At 44.0% G+C, this 18,607-nt stretch overlaps 1 protein-coding gene across 4 annotated transcripts in view; it reads left to right on the forward strand.

Moving 5' to 3' along the window:
• The window catches only part of Znf652 (zinc finger protein 652), a 56,796-nt gene that overhangs the window by 24,990 nt on the left and 13,199 nt on the right, over positions 1 to 18,607 (forward strand). The window contains exons 1-2 of one of the 4 annotated variants that reach the window (XM_023718072.1): positions 4,581 to 4,683; positions 16,298 to 17,446. In XM_023718072.1, the coding sequence (XP_023573840.1) occupies positions 16,547 to 17,446 (900 nt within the window). In that variant the 5' untranslated portion in view covers positions 4,581 to 4,683; positions 16,298 to 16,546. Of the gene's footprint in view, positions 1 to 4,580; positions 4,684 to 15,024; positions 15,066 to 16,297; positions 17,447 to 18,607 lie in introns of those variants that run through there. The other 3 variants (XM_023718073.1, XM_023718071.1, XM_004633646.3) reach the window with 3 other exon arrangements.

The following is an 18,607-nucleotide window of genomic DNA, read 5'->3' on the forward strand; positions in this document are numbered from 1 at the left end:
GCTTGCCTGGCAAGTGCAAGGGCCTGAGTTCAATCCCTGATTCCGCAAAAAAAAAAAAAAAAAGAAAAAAAGAAAAAGAAAAGAAAAAATAAATAAATAAATAAAAAATAAAACGAGAGAACATGGCAGGATGGAGTGGGGTGGAGGGAGAGAGGGTCGTAACTCAATGTTAAGAAGTTGAGAATTGCCTATGGCAATTAGATGAATTGGCAAGAGTTAGTTTCCAGTAATCGACACAAATTGTTAGTGAATTGTTGGAAAACTTAACATTGCTGGTGGGAGAGAGTCCGTCAGTTCCCACTTAGAAATACTGAGGGCTGGCGCGGTGAGCTCCTCTGCCGCGCAGGCTGGAAGAGGCGCACCACAGCCCATCCAGGGCCCTGGCGGGGGCTGTTTGGCCATCACGCTGCGGCACTGCTGCGGAGCCTGATGTGTGCTGGGTGAGCCTCCCAGCGAGCGAGTGTTGTCTTACATAAAATACCGCGATTGTTTTCATTCATTTTGCTGCTCAGATCATCTGTGGACTGTTAGTGTTTAAAGATAGTCTATTTCAATTTATTTTTATTGGTACTGTGTCTAGTTCGCACACCATAATGCCTGCTGCCTAAATGCACAGTGCAGTGGTTCTTAGTGCATTCTCAGGGTTGCACAACCATCAGCAGTGTCTTGATTCCAGAAAGTTTTCTGCACCCCACAGGGAAACCTATAGCTCATAGGTGGCACTTCCTGTGCCTCACTGCACCCAGCCATATTAGCCACTGGTGGGCTTTGTCTGTGTGAGTTTGTTTTTTTCCATTTCGTGTATATCTGCTTCTGCAGTGACGTGGCCTTTATGCACATGGGGGGTTCTCAGGGCTCACCCAGGTGGTGCTGCGCCAGTGCTTCGCTTCCTCGGTGGCTGGTGACGCCCTGTGTGGGGCTGTGTGCTTTAGAGCCATTTACCAGCTGATGTGTGCTAGGGTTGCTTTCGCTTTTGAGTGTTATGAATATTGATGCTGTGTACTGTTGTAACCCAAAAATCAAAAACCAGACTCAACTTAAAAGCGCTTTATTTAGCTGAGCTCAGTGGCGGCATGTACTCCCGTCTCCAAGTATGTGCACGCTTAGTCTAGGTGAGGCACAATTTTTAAAGGGAAAAACCACAAGAGTAGGGGGAGGAGGAGGGATTTCACAAAGCTTATTTTGAGTTAGTCATGACCGAGGGTTAACTCTTTGTTCCCATAGACAGGTCACATTTTGCAAACCCTACAGGAATATGTTTTATTTGGCTTAGGCGTTGTTTTTGTCTTGGTAGTCGGAAGGACATCTGATGACAGTTTTACCCATTTTCAGGCGTTCTGTTTGTTTCCATAGGAAGGACAGTTTAACTCATTTTGCAGAATGTTGAGGAACATTTTTCATCTTCTCTTGGAATGCTGAGGAACACTTTCTTATTTGTACAAACAGCCACATTCTTCAGGGAAGGCATGGGTGGTGGGGGTTACAAAACAAATCAAGGTTTTACAAAACAGAAGTTACAAAGCTTGTTACAAGATGGAGTCTAAGTTGTCAGCTTATACCAAATAGTCCTTGTTAATAAAGTTACAGTGGAAACATACAGAGTTACAAAATTGGAATCAATTGCACAGGTTATAACATTCCCCACTGGTTTTTGTAATCTAGTGAAATCATTGACTCGTCAAGGTCATAACTTAGCTTGTATATATTTAAACAGTTTATTAAACAAGGCTCAATGAATAGGACCAGAAGGAATATAATCATAGGTTTAACAAGTTTTTAGTGTTTTTACCTGATTTTGTAACAGTACATTTTTTATATCCCTGGTGATAAAACAATAACAAATAATCAGTAGTAGCTCGATTGTTTAATATGGCCCCTCAATGTGTTTTCTCTGTTCTACATTGAACAGGGCAATGGCTGTTGAAGTGGCATTAAGAGCCTTTGTCACATTGTAACCTAGTTGTCTCACATGCATATCTGTCACTTCCCCAAAGAAGAGGTTTTAACAATATTAAATATCATAGCATATGTTTAAATCTCTCAAGTTTTATATGCTCGTGACCCTTTGAGGCGATGTTATATCAAATTATTTTGACGTGGGTTACCACTGATAATCTACTCCAACAGCAAGAAACATTAGTTAACAACAGAGTCTGAGTAGGTGGTTTTTTAGAACTTTAGAACAGGCAACATCTCCTGTGTCCCCACTGGCTTTTGTGTCACCTCTTGAGCTGTAATATCAGCCAGGGAGTTGTTTTTTTTGTTGTTGTTGTCTTGAGGTCTGGCCCACAGTGGGGAGCATCTGTCTTTCTCAAACTGTAAAGTCACCTTGTCTTTAATTTTGTCTCTTTGAGGGCCTAGCCCTGTCTAAATGCCTATAATATTTTATCTAACTCGGCTGTCTACAGCATGTACATCTGTGTACCACCACCCGGCCTTATAGGCATTTTTATCCCTTGAGCTATTTCACCAGACCTAGTGTGTTCAAGTTTTTGTAGGAATGTAGAGTATATTTTCAGATTCCTTGTGTGTGCCAAAGATTGGAATTGCTGGGTTACATGATAGCTATGTTAACCTTATGAAAATCTGCCAGACTTTTCCAGAGTGTGTTCCTACCAGGAATGGGTAAGGCTTCTGATTTTCGCACCTCCTTGCCAGCACTTGTTACGCTATACCTTTTTGTTATGGCCATCCTAGCACTGTGAAGGGGTATCCCATTGTGGTCTTGATTTACATTTCTGTAGTGACTGATGATACTGAGATCATTTGCTGTTCCTGTTGGCTAAATATATCTTAGGGTAAATGTCTACTCAAATCCTACATTTTATCTTGAGCATTTTGTCATTTTATTGCAGTGTTTGAATTATTTATGTATTCTGGGTATTAGACCCTTATCTGATCATGATTTACAAATTATTTTCCTATTTTATGTGTTGTCTCCACTTTTTGATGATTTTTTAATGCATAAAAGTTTTTTGTTGTTTGTTTGCTTGCTTGTTTGCTTGTTTAGTCTTAGGGACCACTTCTCACTTCGTAATCCAGGCTGGCCTCAAAGTCCTAGTAACACTCCTGCCTCAAGCACCCAAGTGCTAGGATCACAGGTGTACCCTACCACACCTGGCTTTTTTGTTGATTTGTTTGTTTTGGGTTTTTTGAGACAGGGTCTTGCTATGTAGTTCAGGCTGGCCTTGGACTCGTGTGTCCCAGGCTGGCCTCAAAAAAAAAATTTTTTTTTTTTTTTTTCAGAATTGGGGATTGAACTCAGGCCCTTGTGCTTGCCAGGCAAGTGCTTATTCCACTGAGCCATCTCCCCAGCCCCTTCTCAAATTTAAGGTAATCCTTCTGCCTGAACTTCCCAAGTGCTAGGATTTTTTTTTTTTAAATCAAGTTCAATTTCAGTTTCTATTTTCTTTGGTAGCTTATGGCTATTCCACTTTAAACTTTTTCTTTCCAAATCTTTATCCTTTTCCTCATTTCCACTACTTTGTGTTTACTATGAAACAGTATATGCAAAAAGCTATAATTTACATAAGCGCAATGCTCTGCTATCCATAATCTATAACTTCTTTTTTTTTTTTTTACTGTTACACATTATTTACTTTGGCCACATCCTTCAGTCTCTTAAGTTCTTCAGGGAAAATCCTTTTTTTTTTTTTTACTTTCAAACTTTAGGAAAGATCTTGTTAGACAGGGAGGGGAGGAAAGGGAGCCGTTGATGAGCGCCTCCTGTGTGACAGAAGCACTGGCCCAAGGAGGCGTAGGCACTCAGACTGCAGCCTCCAGTTGTCCAGTGGCATCCACCCAGCTGAGCAGCACAGTGGGATTCCTGCTCAGCTCCTGTGGCCCTGCCAGGCTTCCTGCCTGGAATTAGAGCAGACCTTTCTGTTTGTAGCTGCAAACTTAATCTCCTTTTGTTCCTCTTTTAGCTCATTTCTGACCAGGTATATGCTGCTAGGATTAGGAAAGAAGGACTAAAGATAGAGGAAAACTTAGTTTGCACACTGCATCTCAAGAGACCCCAAGGCCTGCTGTGTGGCAGTTCTTAGCCTGGAATTTTAGGGCCTTTGGGGACTTGTGGATGAGTTGCTAGCCTTGGGCAGATGCCTGGAACTGCATATAAAATTTTACTTGTTGATTTGGGGGCAGTATAATTTTCCAAAGACTCTCAGAAGTGTTTGGAATCATTGCTGCAGAGAGAGGCGTCCAGCCTTGTGAAAGGAGAACGCAGGTGTGTTAGCAACTTGGCTCTTTCTTGGTTATGTTTTGGGTATGTTCTGGGTTAGACTAAGCAAATATTTTTGTTTCAGACTATACTGTTTGGTTTAAGACTGGTTAAGTTGTTTTTTTTTTTTTCCCAAAATGATACTTTCTGAATTGTCAAAAAAATTTTTTTTTTTTTGCTAATGAGAAAGCAGCATCGGCCCTTTGCCTTTGGGTCAGGCTCGTTCCAGCATCGCCAGGTGCTCTTCGCACACCTCCAGCAGTTCTGATTTATTTTGGTAAAATATCAAAATGTAATGAGGACATTTCTCATAGTTCTTTTCATTTCTTAGTGGGCCTTTACTTCAGGTTCACGAAATCCAGACTGACACCTTTCTGAGGACGGAACCGAGGCTTAGCACACAGCAGGCAGGTGCTGAACTGCTGGGCGAGAGCCCCAGCCCTGAGGCGATGTGCTGTCAGGTATGGCCTCAGTCTCACTGTCATTGTTTTGGTTGCGTTTGGGTTGTTCAGGCTGACCTAGACCTCTCGGTCCTCCTCCTGCCTCGGCCTTCCCAATGCTGGGGTTGCAGGCGTGCATCACCACAACCAGCTTGTCTCAAAGATTTTAAGAGTACTGAATTTTATTTGAATAGGACTCTTGTCAGACTTCTCTCTTTTATTTTTATTAATATATATTTACAATACACGGCGGTCACATTCACTGTGAGGGGGTGGTGGAGGCTTAGAGCAGTCCTCGTTCCTGTACACCTCTCCCTCCACCATGCAGCCCAGCTCTTGACGGCCTTCCCTTTTGCAAAGGTCAAAAGCAACTTGTTTTCTATGATTTTTTTAGGTTTTAACAGAAATACCATAATAACAAATAAATGTATTTTTATAAGCATAAATAAACATCTTACTTTCCTTTTAGAAACAGCTCCTTTGTTTAAGTTATATTCCTGTACGTAGATGTTTGTGACCAGAATCAAATAATGGGGAAAAATACATATATATGTATTTGGTACAGGGTTTCACTATGCAGCTCGCACTCGTAGTGATACGCCTGTCTCAGCGTCCCGAGCGCTGAGATTTCAGGCGTGCTTCACCCGCCTGGTCTCAGTGGCCCACTCAGCATGCCTGGGGCGGGGCCGGTGCAGCATGGCAAGTGTTTTAAATAGCCCTCATGATCACGTAAGTTCTGCAGCATAGTTTTTATTCTTCTTTGGCCCTAGGATGGTTATTAGTGAAAGTTAAGATTACCTAACTTCCGTGTGATGAGTAATACACATTGGTGTTTGTTGTTTTGCAATGTGGCTCCTGCTACACTGGGCATGATTAGGTGGCAGACCTCACTTTGTCTTATCCTGCTAGGCATATGTGCAGGTTACTGAGGGAACACAATGACACTTTCATTTAAATGCTTATATAAAAGCCTACAGTGAAATTTTTTTTATAGAAAGCTTTGTCTACAGCCAAATAGCTCAGTGGATTAAAGAGCCTACACGCAGGCACAGGGGTTCAATCCCCAGACCTGCCATGCCGGCCCAGTCCCTGGGGTGCGCTGAGATGGCAATTGAGACTGGGCGTGGTGGTGCATGCCTGTAATCCCAGCTCTTGGGAGGCTGTAAACAGATGGATCACTAGGAGTCTGATCTAATAGTGAGGCCCTGAACACCCTGTGGACCCTTCCCTAAAAAAAAAAAAAAAAAAAAAAAAAAAAGAAAGAGTTTTTTTGGACTGGGAGGATAGCTCAGTCAAGTAGGTGCTTGCCTGGCAAGTGCAAGATCCTGAGTTCAATTCCCAGTACCACAAAAATAAATAAATAAATAAATAAATAAATAAGTAAAAAAGCTTTGTCTAAATCTGAAAGTAACAGGCATTTCTCAATTCCATTTCTTACAGAAAATGGATTAAATGAGCTGCTTAAAAATATTTGACGTAGGGGCCGGGGAAATGGCTCAGTGGAATAAAGCACTTCCCTGGCAAGCACAAGGGCCTGAGTTCAATCCCCGGTTCTGCAAAAAAAATAAAATAAAATAAAAAATATAAAAATTAAAAAATATATATATATATATTTGACATTAAATTTCTATTAGATGAGATTATATACGTTAGTTCTGTTATTAGCCATATAAATTGTAGCATCTGAGAATACTTGTGATAATACAGCCCAGCTATGTATATCAACTGAAGATTTTGTTTGTTGTAAAGTTGACTTTTTGCAAGTTGATGCTGGTAGCTTTTCTAGTGTATTCTGGTTGATAATGTTTTTGAAATAAAAGACATTTATAGTGGTACTTTGGTTCACAAACTTTATTCTTTCCACAGTTCTGCTTGAATAATTCAGCCAGGATTGTGTAATGAATTCTGGGGCCAGAATTCTGGAGAATTAAGTTCATGAATGGAGGTACCACTGTATAAGTATACCACAAATCCTGTGGTATAGATCCTTTTTCTCAGTGTAAACTTTTTTCACAAGTAAGATTTCATTTATCACTATTAAAAATCTGGATTTTTAAGGCCAGTAGATAGCTCAGCTGACTAAAGCACCTGCTTAGGCAAGCTTAGGGACCATGTTTCGATCCCTAGCACTATATGCAGTGCCAGCCCCACCACCCCTAGGGCAGGCCGAGCCTGCCAGAGGCTGGGCATAGTGGTGCTCACCTGTAATCCCAGCATAGGGGAGGCTGAAAGCAGAAGGATCACCATGAGTCCAAGCTGCATAGTGAAACCCTGCAACAACCAAATACATTAAAAAAAATCTGGATATTTAAACTGACTCCTGGGCTGGTGCTTCAGAACCATTAGCCTGTACAACTTTAGCACCGGTATCATCCCTGGTAGCTTTTCTAGAGCGTCTCCCTTCCCTGTGAAGCTCTGTGGGTTTTCCCAATTTTCTTCAACAAAGACATCATGAAGAGGAAAAAAGACCTATAAGCCCTTTCTATGTCTTTCCCAATGCTGTCTGGAATCAACTTATTGACCACTTTGTTCGAGTCATTTGTCCACACCTTCTGGGTCACAGTTTCTATTATCTCCTTCTGGGCTTGGGGGACCTGTTGATGCTGAGCCTAAGAGGTCTGCTGAATCTGACTGTTGTATTTTTAGTAAAACCAACACAGAATAAATTAATCAGATAACCACCAGTAGTCTTGAGGTCAACATTAGGTTTGATCATAGTCTGCCATTTTTCAGTCATGAGACACATTTTGTCACAGATAAGAGCTATGCCATAGAAGTCAGGCAGGCTGTGTTTGCCCTGACCAGCTCTAGTAATTAACTTGGATGTTCTTTTCTTCTTCATCTTTTTTTTTTTTAAATTTTATTTATTTGTGCGTGTGTGTGTGTGTGTGTGTGTGTGTGGCCAGCTCAGCCCACCAGGGGGCAGGGCCGGCCGGCATGTGGTGCTGGGGGACTGAACCGCGGTCCCTGTGCTTTTAGTTTGCTCCAAGTAGGTGCTTTAGACCACTGAGCCATCTCACCAGCCCCTTCTTCATCTTTTTGAGACAGGGTCTATATAGTCCAGGCTGGACTTGAGCTATCTTTGTAACTCAGGGTGGTCTTGAACTCACAGTGATCCTCCTGCCTCAGCTTCCCAAGTTCTGGGATTACAGACATGTGCCACCACACCTGACTGTTAGCTTGAATTTTCTAAATGTAACTTCATCACTCTGCAGATCAGCAAGGTACACTTTATAGATACTTTTGTTTTTGTTTTCTTACAACAGGTATAATTTTGATTCCTTGAGTCCTAGTGACTAGTGTTTTTACAACATTTCTTATGTTGAATATGGCCAGTGCCTTCCCATCATACCAGTCCTTCTTGGAAGATAGCTCAGGCCTGCCAAAAAGCTCAGCGGATTAAAGCACCTGTTTAGGCAGATGCAGGGGTCAGGAGTTTGATCCCCAGGACTGCCATGCTAGCTCTGCCTCTGAGGCATGCTGAGACTGCTATTGAGACTGGGCATAGTGGTGCACGCCTGTAATCCCAGCGCTTGGGAGGCTGTAAACAGGAGGATCACTCTGAGTCTGATCTGTGCAGTGAGACCCTGAACACCCTGTCTTAAATACAAAGAAAAAAAAAAGAAGACAGGTCAGCCAGGGAGATGGCTCAGTGGCCTGCCTGGCAAGCACAAGGTCCCAAGTTCATTCCCTGGTACAAAAGAGAAACGGGGAGACAGAGGGAGAGAACACACACACATCACTTTCTTCTTGCCACCTCTCTTGCCTCCCACTGTGGTACTTTCCAGACAGCCAAAAGGTAAAAATTGTAAAAAAAAAAAAAAAAAAAAAAAGTGTAAATTTTGATCTGTAACTTTTACTTTAGAGAATAGGTTCGAAGTCCATGGGTTTAGGTTTTATCCATTTGAAAGTTTTATCATTTTGTTGCAAGAAGGTGACCTAAAAATATATATAAAGTTTCAGTCCTTAGTTTGTCCAAAGTGATTACTGTGAGGAAACCTACAAGCAGATCAAATTGAAAATTGATGTGTGCATTAATTTAACACCGGGACATTCTGAAGGGAGATGTGAATTCCATTAGGTACAGGTAAAATTAGTTACTTCTTGAAAAGCTAGTTTTTTTGTGGTTTTTTTAGACTCGTAGTGATCCTCCTGTTCTCAGCCTCCCCAGCACTGGGATTACAGGTCTGTGCCACCATGCCTGGACTTGGTCGCCAGCTCGCACGCCCAGGGGCACGGCGGGGCAACATGCAGTACCAGGGATCAAATCCAGGTCCCTGTGCTTGCCTAAGCAGGTGCTTAGTCCGCTGAGCTATCTATTGCACTATCCCTTAGTTGTGTTTGTTTGTTTGTTTGTTTGTTTGTTTGTTTGTTTTTTGAGGAACTGGGAATTGAACTCAGGTCCTTGCACTTGCCAGGGAAGCGTTTATTCTACTGAGCTATCTCCCCAGCCCCAGTTTTGGTTTTTTAACTCTCTCTCTCCCTCTTCCTCTTCCTCTGTCTCTCTCTGTCTGTCTCTGTCTCTTTCTTTCCCCCTTTCCCTTCTCCTCCCTCCCCCTCCCCTTTGTCTCTGTCTGTCTCTTGTCTTTGTCTGTCTCTTTCACACACACACACACACACACACACACACACACACACACACTCTTAAGTACTGACTGTCTTTGGAGATCGTTGCTTACTGCTATTCAGAAGAGTGAGAAAGGGACTAGGTAAACCAAGACTAGAGTTAGAAAGCCAGGAGCCAGCACCAGCTCCATCACTTGTCAGCCGTGACGCAGCGGGCCAGTAAGGCTTAAAGGGGTAAACGTGGGAGGCTTTGTTCCTGCCCTTTCCATGCAGCATTCTCGTGTGTACCATCACTGAGTTGTCTGTACCCTTGAGACCCCTCCAGCTTTGTCTCACTCATCTGCAGACCTCTGCTCCCAGGTTCCCTAGCTTTGGTGCCATTGCCAGCTCACTGCTGTCCACACTGCTGTCACGTTTCCCACACAGGTGCGGTTACCTAACAGGCACCGTAGTGCTTGCTGCTGGAAGGTTCTCTTCTGTTCTGAACATCTGTGTCAGGAACGAGTCTGTAAGGTAAATGGTACTGATATCTCCATTTTACATTTTAAGTGATTTGCTGAAGCACGTTCAGCTAGTAGATATTGGAGCCAAGTTTTGGTTTTGTTTTTCTCTTGTGCTGTGTCATGTTACATTTTGCTGTGCTAAGGGTTGAACCAAGGGTTTGCTACAGGCAAGAACTGTGCCTGGAGTTAGATTTACACAAGCTGTCTGCTTCCCAGCTCTGTGCTCCTTGCTGCTTTGCTTTTTTCAGTGTTTTCCTTTCTGTCTCTCTACTCTGACCCCTGACCACCTGGATGCATAGAGCCCTTATATTCCTAACTTATAGTAAGCACCTAATGAACGTTGAACAACTGTGTGGCAAAAGCGCTTTATATAAACTATAAAGCATCATGCAATTGTGAATTATTGCAGCTACCACCATGTGCAGTTTATAAGTCAGAGTACAATTTACTAAGCTTTTCCGCTGCATGGCATTTTTTCTTACTTCTTGGGTTGTTTGCAAGTTTGTACACTACTAAGTTACAAATGGTAAAGTTTAAGGATTGAAAATACCAAAACTTAGATTAAAAATGAACCCTAGTTGTTTATTTCATCATAAGCTGGTTAGGGCCAGAGATATAGCTCAGCAGCACAGTGCCTTCTTGGCAAGTGCCAGGCCTGAGGGGGCCTGGTACCCTCTCCCCCTACAAAAAAAAACACATTTTGGTCACACATGCTGTTCCATCATGGGGCTTGTTTCACATAAAAGAACAAGATCAGAGTGGCCCAAATGATATTTATTACATCTGATATAATTATATAGGCATTTAGTGTTTGAAATGCCTCATACCTCCATTGCATACTACAAGGTATACTGAAAGAATTCTTACTGAGGGTGTTTTGTTTTGCTTTTCTGAGACAGACCCTTGCTATGCAGCCCAGGCTGGCCGTAAACTGTCCTCTTCTTGTTCAGTCTCCCAAATACCAGGATTGTAGAAGTATATCACTATACATGGTTTCCTACTGATATTTTTTGTTTTGTTTTTGTTTTCAGGCGGGATCTCACTATGTAAGTCAGGCTGGCCTTGAACTCACTATGTAGCCTAGACTGTACTTGGGCTCTCAGTTATCCTCCTGCCTCAGCCTCCCAGGTGCTTAGATTACCAGTGTGTATCACAGCACACATACACACCCTGTGTCTCCTTCCTCTAGGTCAGCTCCTGAGAAGCAGCCTTTGGAGCCTGCAGCCTCCTCCAGTTTCTGCACAGCCTCTGCATGGTGTGTTCCTTAGGATGGTCTGTCCTGTTGAGACCTCTGCTCAGCAGCACTGGCTGGCAATGCCAGGGAGGCTGGGGCTGGGGCTCGGAGGGCAGAGGAGCACGGGGAGCCCGATGTGGGGTGAGCTCACTGTCCACCTTGAAAGGACTAGTCCCAGGGGAATCTTTCAAAAGTACCAGAAAGGTACTTAGGTACTTATTTTAATGGGGGAAAAACTGCTGAATTTATAAAAAAAAAAAAATAACAAAACTTTTCAGGGAACAAAATTGTTTCCCTGTTTGCACTGTTTGTGGTGGCGCACATGTGTAATCCTACCACTGTGCAGGCTGAGGCAAGAATATTGCTGCAAGTTTGAAGCCACCTTGAGCTGCATAGTGAATTCAAGGCCAGCCTGAACTACATAGTGAGACCCTGTCTCCAAAAACAAAACAGACAAAAAATTGTTTCCCTGTTAAAATTAAACACTTTTGAAGATTATAAACTTATTTTTAAGGCCATTTAGGAAACAAGTAGCATTGGGGAAAAAGCACATTCTAGAAGCTATATATTTTTTCCCTTTATTTTGTACAGTGTCTGTGCAGCTCAGACTCATAGTGATCCTCCTGTTTTCGCCTCCCCATCACTGGGATTACAGGCATGTGCCACCAATCCCAGCTCAACACCCCCTGGGGATGGGGGCTGGTGTGGCATGCAGGACCGGGGATGAAACCCTGGTCCCTGCACTTACCAAAACAGGTGCTTAGTCCACTGAGCTAGCTTGCTGGCCCTGGAAGCTGTACTTAATATCTATAATACATTATCTTTTTTTTTTTAAGGCAAGATCTCAGTATACGCCAGGCGTGGTAGTGCACACCTGTTATCCCAGAACTGAGGAGGCTGAGGCAGGAGGTTCAAAGCCCACCTGGGCTACAAAGTGAGTTCAAGGCCAGCCTGAACTGCATATTGAAACCCTATCTCAAAGAGAGAGCAGGGGGGAATAGATAGATAGATAGATAGATAGATAGATAGATAGATAGAGAGATTTTCTTTCTATATATTCTAGGATAGCCTTGAACTGACTATGTAGCCCAAACTGATCTTGAACTCAACTGTGATTCTCCTGCCTCAACTTCCCAAGTGCTAAGATTACCAGTGTATATCAGCAGTGTGTATTTTTTTTTCTTAAAACTAATCTTTCTACCAATTGGTCATGTTTTTATAGTAGCAGATCTTGTTGCTTCTAAATTTGCACATCTTGGCCAGGGAGATGGCTCAGTGGAATAAGTACTTCCCTGGCAAGCACAAGGCCCTGAGTTCAATCCCTGGTTCTGCCAAAAAAATAAATAAATAAATAAATAAATAAAAATAAAAAAAATAAATTTGCACATCCCAACATACACACCAGGTTTTTTGCCCACAATTAGTGTACATTAATTAGAGGATGACACTAAGGCATGATCCACTTTATTTTGGAATTTATATTATGGTATAGTAGAAAATGACTTATAAGAATAGATCAATTTGTATTGTTTTATTACCACTGAGAGGTAAGTGTAAACATCTCTAACAAAGTGAGCAGCCCCAGGTATCAGGAAAGGTTATGTTTTTATCTGCTTCTCTCTACCTTCTAGGATTAGAGCTTAGCATATGTACTGAAGAGAATCCTGTAAAAACGCAATGGTGTCGACTTCTAGTAAGTTGGGAGTGACACACACTGTTAGATGATGGAAAATGGAAGGCCCTAACATCCATAATACAGTTTTGGTTTTGTAAAGTCATTTTATTGTCTTCTTAGGAGATATTTAAATTTTCTGGAGAGAAAAAAAAACAATCATAACAAAACTCAAACATGAGGCTGGGGAGATGGCTCAGTAGAATAAGAGCTTCCCTGGCAAGTGCAAGGGTCTGAGTTCAATCCCTGGTTCCACCAAGAAAGAAAACATACACACACACACACACACACACACACACACACCCCAAAACCTCAAACACAGCAAACAGTGTCCAAATCAATCAAGAAACTAACGTGTGGACAAGATGCCCAGGGGAGCTTATGAACCCTTAGGCCAAGCTTGCACTGTGATGGGTGACTTCTCCATGATTCTGTGAGTGTTTCTGACGTGAGTAGGTTTGAGATGTCGTTTTCAGGTTCTTGTGGGAATACATCTATGCACTCACTTATCAGATAAAATAGAGCAAAGTTCCTTAAGTTTTTAAAAGGATAATCTTATTTATTATTATCATCTAATTTATTAAAGAATTCCTTTGTGAGTTCAGCGTTTGTTCGCTTGTTGATGTATCTAGCACAGGGTCTACAGAGTCTCACTACACAGATCGGTCTGGTAGTGATCCTCCTGTTCTCAGCCTCCCAAGTGCTGGGATTACAGGCACACACCACCATGCCCAGTCTCAATTGATGTCTCAGCATGTCCCAGGGTGGGGCCCGCAGGGCAAGCTGGGAATTGAATCCCTGTCCCTGCACTTGCCTAAGCAGGTGTTTTAGTCTGCTGAGCTATCTGGCTGGCCCTACAGCTTTTTATATTTCTGATTTTGAACCTTTCATGTAGTGATTCTGCTGAGACCAAGACATCAGCATATGTTCTAGGAATTTACACACACACACACACACACTACTCTGTTGGCTGCGCTGTGTGGTAGCATCGCCTCTCCCATGTCCCTGTGACTGGAATGAGCAAGGATTTCTTTCTCAAGTCGTATTGCTGGCAGGTAGTGCTGCTTTTTTTTTTTTTTTGTTCTGTTTTTTTGGTACTGGGGATCGAACTCAAGACCTTGCTTGCACTTGCCAGGCAGGCAAGCAGCTGAGCTCTCCCCAGCTCCTAGTGCTGCTTTTATCATTGTTCAGTAATACAGGTTGATGGAATTTGTATAGTGTGGGACAGGAGCGACTAGGTGTAGCAACGTAGAAGTCTGCACAAAGCTTCTGAGTGGCTGGCTACAGCCAATAGTGCAGGTCATGTGACTTCAGGAACACACAGAACTACCTGTGCCAGGGCCAGCTAGATAATGTGTCTGTCCCCATCATCTTTCTGGTTGTCAGACTTCGCTTTCCCCTCTGTTAAAGGCAAAACACGCTTGCTTCCACGTGGAGATGAGGCACGTAAGCCTGGGACCCGGTTATGCAGGAGGGCGGTGCCCAAGAGTGCCTTGGGAGGCGATGATTCTCTTCCTGCTCCAGACACTTGTGAGAGAAGCTGACAGTGACCCACGGCCTCCAGCATAATAAACAATGCCATAGCGAGCAGGGACCACCTAATAACAATAAATACTGATTTGAAATTTGGGGGCGGGAAAAGGACACAGCAGTCTGCAGCAAATTGTGAAACCCTCCTAGAGCAACCGTGCTGGCCCTGGGGAGCGGGCTGTGCCCGCCTCCTCTTCCTCTAAAACAAAGGCGTGTTTTTGCTTCAGTGCTATGTATGCCTCTCCAGAAGCCTTGCAGTTTGCACAATTGAGCCATGATTTCCTCTTTTATAAAATACAAAGAACATACACATATCTACTTAGGTGTCAAGGGAAACACAGTAGTCCCCACCACCACTCCTTTCTGAAATGCCACTAAAGTGAAGAGAATGACTTTAAACAAGAAATAAACCCATGAAGTCGAGGAAAGAAAGAGAGAAAATAGAAGAAATGACAGTAGTAAGAGAAGAGAAAGATCTCTGAGCCATGCATAGCCATTACAATCTGAGCAGTAGGCACTAGTTTTTTAAAAGTTTGATACAACTGTTGGGAGAGGTAGGGGAGAACTGGGCTAATCTGTAAACCCGCCGTGCTGTGAGCCCAGACGTGGCCAGTGGTGCCTGGGATTGGAGGAAAGCGTCAGGTGTACAAGTGCATGTGCGTGGGAACGTAGGTGGGGGGAGAACAGCTACCAGAGCACCACTGGCTGCAGAATGGGGCTCATTTGGAGTAGGCCCAGTGGATCTGACTTGTAAATCTTGAGGTGCCTTTTTATTTTCTTCTGTATTTTAGGAAAGGGTCTATAGGGTGTTCAGGGTTTCACTGCTAGATTGGACTCACAATGATTCTCCTGTTTACAGCCTCCCAAGAGCTAGGATTACAGGCACACAGGATTACAGGTATGCACCACCACGCCCAGTCTCAATTGCTGTCTCAGTGCGCCCCAGGGGTGGGGCCAGCACGGCAGGCCCAGGGATTAAATCCCTAGCCCCTGTGCCTGTTTGCAGGTGCTTTAATCCGCTGAGCTATTTGGCCAGCCTTGGGGTGCTTTTTTAATGGCTAATTTCTAAAAGGGTTTAAAAATCCCAAGTTTTATAGTGAGTATTAAATAGAAATATGAATAATGAAATATTTCACAGTTCCAGGTACTCAGCAGGCATTCTGTAAATACCAGTTTCCTTTCTGGTGTCTCCAGATAGGGTCTGTGCTAGCTAGCCATGGTGTTCACATGAGTCAGCTAGTTGGGGTTGGCCCAGCAGCAAGCAAGGTGTGTCGCAAAGAAAAGTGTATGCCCTTCCAGTCTTTTTTTTTTTTAATGGATGGCTTTATTTTTCTTGGAACTGTATCGATGTGATGGTTATTGTTTCTCAGAATTTAGCCTTCTGTGCAACTGACACATGAAAAATCATCCAGTTATTGAGTGGATCCAGTGAGATGCAACAAATATAAAAGTACTTGACAACTTTGAAGTTACTTTAATAAGCCTGAAAAGTCCTCTCCCATCCCCGACTTACAGATTCGCTCAGGCCAGGGCCTTCTGTGGCCACGTCTGTGGGCTCTTGCTGTGGTGGTCGTGGTGGCCATGGAACCCATGATGGCTGTGGTGGCTGTGGTGGCTGTGGTGGCTGTGGCCACCATGCTGAAAGAGGGCCGGCCAGGCGAAGCTGTGAGTGTCTCAGGATACTTCCCGCAGCCTGACTGGAAATGCCTTGTGGATTTGGTCGCCTCAGTGTGGCATGCAGGATGTGAACGCCGTACAGTGCCAGATACTTATTTCTTCATCAGAAATGGAGTGTGTGCTGCCGCTGTGTTTTTGGGGTTTTTTTCCCCAGTACAGGGATTAAACTCAGGACCTTGTGCTTGCCCAGCAGGCACTTATGTGCCACTGTGTCTTAAGCCATCCTGAGGGTGTCTTGTAGCACTTGCTCTCCTAGGCTTTTCATCATAACAGAAAATGCTTATGAATTATTGTAAGCCAGGAAAGTAATGACCCAGCCATGCCCCCGAGGCAGCGGTGCACCGTGCATGTTTGGGGTTATTGATCTCTGTGCTCGCTGTGCTGCAGGGCAGATGCATGGTGTGAGAAGGCAGTGGTGCTGTCTGACTTCTTCCTCTTGCTTTCTTTTTGTAGATAAGGTGCTCCGAGTCCCTTGCAGCTCTCCTCTGAAGAAATCCCCAGTGCTCTACTCTTGCCATAGTACCAGACCTTTCTGACTTATGCTGTGGTGCTGTGACACTGGAAGAATTGCACAAAGGTCTCAGGCACATCTGTTTGTCACTTGAGCAATTCTCTGTGGATGGAAAAATATTTGAGTTTTATTACCTTGTTTGAAATCTGTTGCCCTAGTCTGAACTACTTAACAGATTGGGCCACTTACCAATGAGCCACCCAGCCAGTTCTGGTCAGGAACTGGTTGAAAACTGTGCTGTGCATGTAGCAGGGATGGCACAAGAAGAAAACCGTCGTGGTCAAGTGCCATCCACCTTTTACCATGGTGCCAACCAAGAGCTTGACCTGTCCACCAAGGTGTATAAAAGGGAGTCTGGAAGTCCCTATTCTGTGCTGGTGGACACCAAGGTGAGCAAGCCACATCTCCATGAGACAGAGGAACAGCCGTATTTCAGGGAGACAAGAGCAGCGTCTGACGTGCACGCTGTCAAGGAAGACCGGGAGAATTCCGATGACACGGAGGAGGAGGAGGAGGAAGTCTCTTACAAAAGGGAGCAGATCATAGTGGAGGTAAACCTTAATAATCAAACATTAAATGTGTCTAAAGGGGAAAAGGGTGTCTCTTCTCAGTCCAAAGAGACTCCTGTTCTTAAGACGAGCAGTGAGGAGGAAGAGGAAGAGAGTGAGGAGGCGACAGATGACAGCAATGATTATGGAGAGAACGAAAGGCAGAAGAAAAAGGAGAAGATAGTGGAAAAAGTCAGCGTTACCCAAAGGCGAACGCGGAGAGCAGCCTCTGTCGCTGCAGCTGCCACTGCCCCTTCTCCCAGAACCACGAGAGGAGGGCGTAGGAAGAGTGTAGAGCCACCTAAGCGTAAGAAGCGGGCAGCCAAAGAGCCCAAGGCGCCAGCCCAGAAAGCTAAGTGTGAAGAGAAAGAGACTCTGACCTGTGAGAAGTGCCCCAGGGTGTTTAATACTCGCTGGTACCTGGAGAAGCACATGAACGTTACTCACAGGCGCATGCAGATCTGTGATAAGTGTGGCAAGAAGTTTGTCCTGGAAAGTGAGCTGTCCCTTCACCAGCAAACAGACTGTGAAAAAAACATTCAGGTAGGTCTCATCACCGAGAGGGCAAACTTCCCAGGATACACCCTGGCTTAGAGATTCATCTGGTTCTGCCCAAGAGAATAAATACACTAGAGGCTGAAGGGACAGAGTTCACCAATTTGTCATTTTAGAAGCTCCTGCCTGGGTCTTTCCAGAACCAAGGCTTACCCTGGTATTTGCAGAGCATTAATATACAGTAACTGCCGCTGGACTAGTGGGAGCCCAGGCAACTGGAAGGGGGATCTGGTAGAGACGATTGACCAGGACGTGCAGTCAGCAGCGACTTTGCAGAGATTCGCTGCTGAATTCATTCTGGCATCTTCTGGTGAGGTGGGAGACCCTGAGTGAAAGGCAATAGAGGAAGGCTCCTTTCTATTTAAAAGGATGCCAGAGTCTAGTGCAGCTGATGGGGACAAAGCCAGAAGGAGCCAGACCGGTGGAAATGGAAGACTTCCAGGAGTGAGTGCTTTTACCGGTGGAGCGCTGACTACACTAAATTGTCAAGAGGCTGAGCCCAAGGCAGTATGCAAACGGTAACCAGTAACCGAGGCCGAGCTGAGTGAGATGTTGCCCACCTGGCAGTAGGGTTACCTGTGCTCCCTGAAGTGTTGTTAAGGTAACAGAACAAGGTGTTCAACCAGGCTGCAGTGCTGAGGCCTGCCCTGGGATAGGGCGAGAGGTGCTGAGCCCACGCGGCTCGGGGTTGCATGTGTGTCGGCCTAGTAATGGTGTTCACAAAAGGTAAGTCTGTCGACGCTTCCTAAGATATGTACAGTAGAAATGTTTTGTACCACTTCGTACCACACTTCACTTCTTAAAGGACAAATTGTCTTTTGTTTTTTGGAGTGTTGCTAATATTGATGGTTTTATTTTTTGCTTTTCTTCTTTTGCTTTTAATCATCTACTGAGATCATTGCCTTGCTCTGAAGAGTTTTGTTGTTTTGGTTTTTTTTTTAATATGAATTACCTTTGTTAAAAACCCGCCTCACAGGCCAGGGAGATAGCAGCATAAACACCCGCCTGGCAAGCGCAGAGTCCTGAGCTCAATCCCTGGTATTGCAAAAATAAAAATAAAAATAAAACTCACTGCTGCCCAGCATAGTGGCCAGGCTGGGCTACATAAGTGAATTCAAGACCAGCCCATCACAACAAAATGAAAACATA

The sequence above is a fragment of the Octodon degus genome, unplaced genomic scaffold (assembly GCF_000260255.1).
Source record: "Octodon degus isolate 3935 unplaced genomic scaffold, OctDeg1.0 scaffold00056, whole genome shotgun sequence".
Lineage (NCBI taxonomy): Eukaryota > Metazoa > Chordata > Mammalia > Rodentia > Octodontidae > Octodon > Octodon degus.